This window comes from Cyanistes caeruleus, unplaced genomic scaffold (genome assembly GCF_971803275.1).
Source record: "Cyanistes caeruleus unplaced genomic scaffold, bCyaCae1.hap1.1 HAP1_SCAFFOLD_65, whole genome shotgun sequence".
Taxonomy (NCBI): Eukaryota; Metazoa; Chordata; class Aves; order Passeriformes; family Paridae; genus Cyanistes; species Cyanistes caeruleus.
Genome location: NW_028255884.1, coordinates 1,398,517 through 1,406,687, shown reverse-complemented (window position 1 = coordinate 1,406,687; position 8,171 = coordinate 1,398,517). Strand labels below are relative to the sequence as shown.

The following is an 8,171-nucleotide window of genomic DNA, read 5'->3' as shown; positions in this document are numbered from 1 at the left end:
AGAAACCCTTCGACCTACTCCAATGGGTTGACTCAGGGGTGTGTAACTGGGGCAGCTGAATCTTCTATTGAATGTTTCTGTTAAATATCCTAATTAATCAACCTTAAGAAATTGTTGAAATAAGGGGCCGGGTGCACCCCATCCCCACTGGGATACATGGAAGTTTCCAATAAAGGTCTGGTTTTTACTTTACTGTTCTAACACTGTTGCAAAGGTTTGGGGTTTTTTTCTCTTTTGATTATAGACAATGAAGGGGATGAGAGAAGCAGAAGAGGAATTGTAATCCCAGAATCACAGAACATTCTGAGTTGAAAGTGACACACCAGGAACAGCAAAGTAATGTTTGAACATGTACAGAGATGACAGAATTGTAAGTTTGGGTGCTCAGTCTCTCTGCTGGGAGCCTCCTAAACAGCCTAAATGCACTGCTCTGATATTGCCATTGGTATCTGGGGCTCTCAGGGAGGCTCTGGCATCTGCAGCAGCTGAGTCAGGCCCTGCCCTTGGGATTGCTGCCAGGCAGGTGTGTCCATGGGAATGGGGTGTCCCAGCTTCCCTGTGACCTGTGGGGCTGTGAGAAAAGCAGTCCATGGCAAAGGGGAATGAGCTGAGCCCCCTCCCTGAGATCCCATCATGGGCACACCTGGGGATCTCCTTGCTGTGTCCTTCCAAGCTCTGAGCTGCCCTCCTGGCTGCAAATCTGTGCCAGAGCCTCTCAGAGTTCCCTGAATGTCCCACGGGGAAGGGCAGAGATGCCACAGCTGAGGAAATGCTGTTGGCTCTGCCAAGGGAGCCGTGAGTGTCCTTGGCAGATGGGGGTGCTGAGACCTTGCCCAGAGACCTTTAGAGAGGGTGAGACATTCAGGGATCCCTCTGCTCTGGGCAGGGCCTGGTTTATGCCAGGGTGACACAGGAGTGTGATTGTGCTCTGATTCCAGCCAAAGTTGCAAACCCAGGGCAGTTGGGAACAAGCCCATCCAGCTCCTCACCTTCCCTAAGCCACAGGGAATCCTTTGCCTCTCACATCTCTCAGTGGGAAATTCTGAGTGCAGCAGAAATGCTGGGGATTTCTGACCTCAGAGAACCAGGAATGGTTTGTGGGTAGGAAAAGAATATTTAAAATTTCTTCCTGGTCTCAATATCTTTTAGAAGTGGGAATAAAGATGGCAACAAGCCCTTCTGCATTAGGAGTGATTCCCCTCACAAATCCTGAATATCCAGCTTTTCCCCTCTGTTACATGGCCGTAAACCCAAGCAGCAGGGCAAGGATGGCTCCTGGAGAGCCCCCAGGCACGGGCCTGGCTGTTCTTGGCACACTCAGACAGCACAGCTGGAGCTCAGTCAGGGACCTGGGTGAAGTTTTCACAGAGCAGGAACAAGGGTGGGTGAGTCCCAGCCTCTCCTGATTTGTCACTGCTCTTTTTCTTCATGAACAGGTCCCCATGTGCAGCCACAGCAAATGTCCAACAGCAGCTCCATCAGCCACTTCCTCCTGCTGGCATTGGCAGACACGCGGCAGCTGCAGCTCCTGCACTTCTGCCTCTTCCTGGGCATCTCCCTGGCTGCCCTCGTGGGCAACGGCCTCATCATCAGCGCCGTAGCCTGCAGCCACCACCTGCACAGCCCCATGTTCTTCTTCCTGCTCAACCTGGCCCTCACTGACCTGGGCTCCATCTGCACCACTGTGCCCAAAGCCATGCACAATTCCCTCTGGGACACCAGACACATCTCCTACACAGGATGCGCTGCACAAGTATTTTTTTTGGTTTTCTGTGCTGCAACAGAGTATTTCCTCCTGACCATCATGTGCTACGACCGCTACGTGTCCATCTGCAAACCCCTGCACTACGGGACCCTCCTGGGCAGCAGAGCTTGTGCCCACATGGCAGCAGCTGCCTGGGCCAGTGCCTTTCTCTATTCACTGCTGCACACGGCCAATATATTTTCCCTGCCCCTGTGCCATGGCAATGCCCTGGGCCAGTTCTTCTGTGAAATCCCACAGATCCTCAAGCTCTCCTGCTCCAATTCCTACACTAGAGAACTTGGGCTCATTGCAGTCAGTGCCTGTGTGGTACTTGGCTGTTTTGTGTTCATTGTTTTCTCCTATGTGCAGATCTTCAGGGCTGTGCTGAGGATCCCCTCTGAGCAGGGACGGCACAAAGCCTTTTCCACCTGCCTCCCTCACCTGGCTGTGGTCTCCCTGTTCCTCAGCACTGGCACGTTTGCTCACCTGAAGCCCCCCTCCATCTCCTCCCCATCCCTGGATCTGGCAGTGTCAGTTCTGTACTCAGTGGTGCCTCCAGCCCTGAACCCCCTCATCTACAGCCTGAGGAACCAGGAGCTCAAGGCTGCAGTGTGGAGAATGATGACTGGATGGTTTCAGAAACATTAAACAGCTGGAACATTTCTGCAAATCACTTATAATAAAAATCACCTTTGATACTTCCTGTTGGCTTAATTTTGGAGGTTTTCTGTGTTTTCCTTTTTTAATCCTGTCCACAATGAAATGTCATTGTTTGTGCCATTTCTCATTTTGTTTCTCTCCATCTTCCCTGTGGCCACAGACTGTGTCAATGAGGGCCTGTGCTCTTGGTGGCTTTCAATGAACTAAAGGATCTCCCAGGAAAGTTTTCTCCAGAGATGCCCCTTTTGTTCCCTTCTCTGGAGCTGCAGCAGCAGTGTCTGTGTGCAGAGCTGGGGGCAGATCAGTGCTGGCACAGCAGCTGTGCCCAGGAGCAGCAGCACTTGGTGTTGCCAGTGCTGCTCCCGTGCCACTGCCCCGCTGCCCTCCTGGCCCTGGTGTTGCTGCAGGGCCTGAGTGCTCTCGGGGCCGGGCACAGCCCTGGGGGTGGCAGTGCCGGGGCTGCAGCAGGGACAGGCCATGGGCACTGCTGGGGCAGCGCTGACGCCTCAGGGCAGGGCCTGGGGGCTCCAGGCTCCTTGCCCAGGCTCTCTCAAGAACACGGCCAGGCCAAAGCTCAGCACAGAAAACCCCCGTGAGCAGCCCCAGGCTGGCCGTGGGCAGGCTGGGGGCAAACAGCATGGCTGGGGCTCTGCAAGGTCCCTGGAGGAGATGGGAAGGAGCAGCAGAGCAGGGGCTGATCCATCCCCACTGTGCTGGACACCCCAGGGCAGCGTCCCAGAGCGTCCTCATGGAGCTGCCAACAACATCCCCCTGTGCAGCCCTGGCCTCTCCCCCAGCTCAGAGAGGTGCCGCATCCTTGCAGGCACATGTCATGAATAAAATCTCTCAAGAAATCCACCCCGGATAAAATACTGTGTTTAGTTAGGTACAGTTAATGTTCTTATCCCATTTGTAAACCTTGTACCCCTTGTTTGCTCCGATGGTTATTAGTAATGTTAATTACTTACCAGTTTCTGAAGTGTCTTAAATGTTCTTATGAGACATTCCTGTACCCTTTCCCCTTACTTCCCTGATACCTTGTAACAGAGCTGCTGCCATGGGGGCTAAATCCAACTAACAAAAGCAAGCCATTAGAAAGGTATGTCACAGAAGGAGGCAACTCCCAAGGTCCCTGTGCCACATTAGAACAAAGAAAGTCCCAGGAAGCTGTGTAACCGAGTAATATGCAAACTAAGGCATGCAGGACACCAAAACAATGAGCTAACAGAGGAATAAAAGGACAAGGAAACGTATTTGAGCAAGCTATGATGCAAGATCATCTCCCTGCATCACCTAAACCTGCTTAGAAACCATCTTCCTGCATCACCATGACCTAAGAGGACTGGAAAGGACTGACAGCCCTAGACAGCAAACCAGGACAACAGGTCCCTGGCTACTCTCATGAGGACGGAAGCCCCAGCTCTGCAGTGTGTGCTGCAAAGCTGAATTGTGTCTCCTCTTTGGAGCTGACAGTGTGGGAACAGCTGTGATGCAAACAACCCCTTGGGCCCCTGCACCCCAAGAGCTGAATCCTAATAAAGGCATCAAACAGGAGTTTTGTCTCCTTGCCAATTTATTTCAATTACCATGTGCCACACAGGCCGTGGCCGAGGGGGCCTGGACCCACCCGGAGCTCCTCCCGGAGCCCAGCGGACTCCAGCTCAGCGGGGGCCGGCAGCGGGGCACGGCTTAGGCTCGGCAAGGTGTGAGCAGCCGTGGTCCGGCCCAGCCTCAGCCGGGGTCCCGCAGCCTCCCGTCCCCACCCGGTCACTGCTGGGGCCAGCCCGGCCCCGCCAGGCCGAGCCTGTGCGATTCAGCCCTTCTGGGACACAGGGCCAGAAAGACTTCAGCCCTGAAGCAGCAGGCTTTGAGTTCAAGCCTTGGGAAGCACTTGCCAAAGGCTTGATGGCAATTCATACATTCATCAAGTCACTCCACTGAAAGTTATGTTTCTAGAATCTTCCCATGTCTCTCCCCCGATTGGTTGCAATTCGTCGCAGTATTTTGCATCTTTCTAACCCCAGTCTGTGTCTGGACCCATGCCCTCAGACTGCGCCCTCACACCTCCCCTAGATATTGTTGTGTCTGCCCCTAGGCCTGGTCTTTGCACTTTGCTCCTGTGCTGCGCAGGCTTTATGGGCCTCATCCCTACTTGATTTTCCTATTCCAGTTGGTTTTGGGGACTCCAGCGAACCAGCTCCTTTAATTTCCTCCTCGGTTGCCCAAGCGTCAGGGGACCCTGAAGCTTTAAGGATTGTTGCGGCCACTGTCAGCACGACTGCAAGGGCCGCAGTGCAGCGGGGCCCGGCCCGACCGGCAGCCGGGTACCTCCTCAAAGGTGGAAGCAAGAGAGAGATTTCCCGGGCTTGCCTGTCTGCAAAATGTCAATCTCACCGAGGTGGATGCAGCTTTTTAAATGCTTTAATAGGTAGTCAGTTCGCACAGCTAGCCAGCTCTTGGATTTTGCTTGGCACAGAGGCAGCTCTCGCTTAGCAGCTCCTCTCAGTAAAATCATTTCCATGGGGGGCTTCTTCCCTGCTCACCAAATAGCAATTCATGCAAAAGCAGCACAAACTGTTCTTCCTGTCCTCCTATCTTTGCCAGAGAGTGCCTTTCAAAGGGATAATAATTGGGAGGAAGGGGGTTTACATTTTCCATTGCAAAGGAGCCTCCTGCCTCCCTTAGCAGGCCCCTGTCTTTCAAACGAAGACACACACGGTCTCCTTTTGCACCTTCACTTCGCCCCAGCCACTCCTGATCATTTGAAGGAGCGGCTCAGAAGAAGGGGCTGCAATCCCCCAAGGCCTGGGCTGCTCCAGGCCGCTCCTGGTGCCTTGGGCTGTTGAAGGGGTGCCGGGGTGGCCTTTGTGACACAGGCACGGGGTGCCGGGGTGCCCTTTGTGACACAGGCACGGGGTGCCGGGGTGGCCTTTGTGACACAGGCACGGGGTGCCAGGGTGGCCTTTGTGACACAGGCACAGGGTGCCGGGGTGGCCTTTGTGACACAGGCACGGTGTGTCAGGGGCCGTGGTGACGCGGGACCTTGCGGTGCCCAAAGTCCATTGTGACATGGCAGAGCCCCGCCCCGGCTGGGGGGTATATAAAGGGCTTGTGGGGCCTGGGTCAGTCCCAGGACAGTGGCTGTGTCCAGGTACCTGTGTGCGCCAGAGGACTGCAGGCACGGAGGAGGAGAAGGCGAAGCCCAAGTCCCAGCCCCCCAGGCCCTGGCCCGGCTCACAGAGAGCCCAGGCCTTGAGGGAGCAGCAGGAGGAGGCTGAGAGGGCAAGCAGAGGGAGGAGAGGAGCCGTGGAGTCCTGTGCTGAGGAAGAGCCAGAGCTCTGCTGAGGAGAAATGAACAAGTTCCAGCAAGGGACTCCAGGGGAAGCCTGCACTGAGCCACAGCTGTCCCCAGGAGAAGCCCAGAGCTGCCAGGAGCTCTCTGAGTGAGATGAAGGCCTTGAGCAAGAGCTGGTCCAAGTATGGGGGAGCTACTGGCATTTCTGGGACTGGGATGAGGGCAGGGAGCAAGAGCCCTCCCCAGTTGTCTCCGAGTGGGGCGAGTGCAGGGAGCAGGAGCCGTGGCAGGCGGACAGCGATCACTGTCAGGAATTCTCAGATTGGGAAGAATCTCCTGAGCAGCGGCTGTCCCCAGGAGAAGGCACGAGCCGCCGGGCACTCTTGGACTGGGAAGCTTGCCGCAAGCAAGAGCTGTGCCAGGATGGCCAGGAGGTGACTGGAGGCAAAGCAAAGAGAAAATCCTCCAGGTCCAGCAGGGATGATGACAGTGATGGAGAGCTGGCTCAGGACAGCAGGGAATACTGCGACATCCTGTGCAGCCAGCTCAAGGCCTGGCAGCGGGAGGACGATGACTGGGATGAGGTGAGTGTCCTGGAGCTGCACGAGGAAGGAGAAGAGGCCAGGCAGCAGAGACTGGCAGATTTAGCCCAAGAGGGAATCCTGCTGCCTGTCCCTCGAGAAGCTTGGGTGGAGTGCCAGGAGCCCGAGCTGTGCCCGCAAGAGCAGCTCTGTGCCGGGCCTGGCCCTCTGGCAGCCCAAGCCACGGTGGAAGATGTCTCTTCTCCTGGGCAGCCGCTTCCCCACAGGAAAGGCCGCTCGCTCTTGAGGCGGGCACTGCGGGGGCTGCAGGGGCTGTGGGGGCTGTGGGTGCTGTGGGGGCTGTCCCACTGCCCCTGCCTGGCGGCACAGCCACAGGATCAGCGCCCGCTGCCAGCAGCGCCAGGCTGCAGATGGCGGCTGCCCCGTGGCCTGCCCGGCGCCCCGAGGGAGCCGCACGGGCTGCCCCGGCCTGCGCTGGCCCTGCGGGCCGAGTTGGCCCTGGCCGCTCTGCGGCACCCCTGGGGCGGCTCCCCAAGGGCACATGGCAGCCCAAAGCGGCACCCAAAGGGGGACCCTCGCTGCCGGGGCTCAGCGCCGCATCCCGGCCCATCGTCCGGCCGGGAAGGCACCTGGAAAGTCATCGGCTCCCAGCGGCAGCCTGGCACCGCCAGCGGCACCCCTGCACCGGGTCCCCGAGGGCCACAGCCACACGGCTCTTGGCCCTTTGCAGGGACACTGGCTCCAGCTCCTCCCTGCTGGACTCCAAGGCCATTTCCTCTCCTCCGGAAAGGACTCCATGCTGATCCTGGGGCACTTTGGCCATGAGGAATGGACACAGACAGGAGGTGTTGCTCCCAGGACACGACGGCGGCCTGCTGGACTGCAACACACACAATTCTAACAAAAGAAAAGAAAGTTGTGTTTAGGAAGTAATAGTAGGAAAGAAAAAAACCCCAAACCCACCTCCCCCTCAACGAATACCTGCATAAGACCGTCCAGAAACCAAAAAATGATAAAGAATAAGAATAGGAATATTAGGAAGAAGAGGTAGAAGCTGAAGTAGATGAAGACATAGTAGTACTTAAAACATGGAAAATTAAGAATAAGAATAAAATGTTGGAGTCTGGAATACAGAGTGTGTGCCCTTGTTTCTGATACTTCGTTATAAGATCCAGGTATAAGTTCCCCCAGGCAGGGCAGGTCCCTGGGTGCTGCCCCTGGCCCAGATAGTTTTCAGATGGGAAAAACTATCAGAAGTAAGGTTTTAGAAGACAAAATATCTTCCCTGCTGACAGCACCGTAAGGAATAGCTGCAGGGCAGAGTTTTAAAAACAGAGGTTGTCTTGACCTCTCTACAGCTTTGCATGGTGCTCAGCATGATAGATCAGGGGAAAAATATTATAGTGGGTCAGACACATCACATTGCAACAGAGATGCAACAGCACCCCTGATTTTTCCATGGTTCTGGATGACAAGAACTAGGATACTGCATTTAATATGACTACAAGAAGGGTTTGGAAAGAGAGAGTTCAGAAAAGAGCAACAAAATAATTAAGGGACTAGAGGGATTTACCCATGAGGAAGATTAAAAGAACTAAATCAATATGTCTAGTTTGGCTAAGTGATAACTAAGGAGAGGCATTTCAACCATCTACAGATGTTTGACTGACACACACACACCCTAGGGAAGGAAAGGAATTACTTAGCAGGAAACAAGCAGGTATATCAGGGAGTAATGGAATGAAATTAAGAAAGAGAAAACTGAGGAATTTAAGGCAAATCCTCCTGACAATGGGTTCTAATAGTCTGTAGAAAACATACCAGCATATGTGCAACATATGGGAACAGTCTTGAATTGATAAGGAGGGGGACTTAACTGACTTGATGGGCCTTTCCAATCTCAAATATTTATGATTCTATAATTAAGCAT

At 54.7% G+C, this 8,171-nt stretch overlaps 1 protein-coding gene across 1 annotated transcript; it reads left to right on the top strand.

Annotated features, from left to right (window-relative positions):
• Positions 1 to 359: 359 nt before the first annotated feature.
• Positions 360 to 2,392, top strand: LOC147647138 (olfactory receptor 14J1-like). The gene is made up of 2 exons (XM_086872413.1): positions 360 to 370; positions 1,594 to 2,392. The coding sequence occupies exons 1-2, from the start codon at positions 360 to 362 to the stop codon at positions 2,390 to 2,392; spliced, it is 810 nt and encodes a 269-aa protein (XP_086728539.1).
• Positions 2,393 to 8,171: the final 5,779 nt, after the last annotated feature.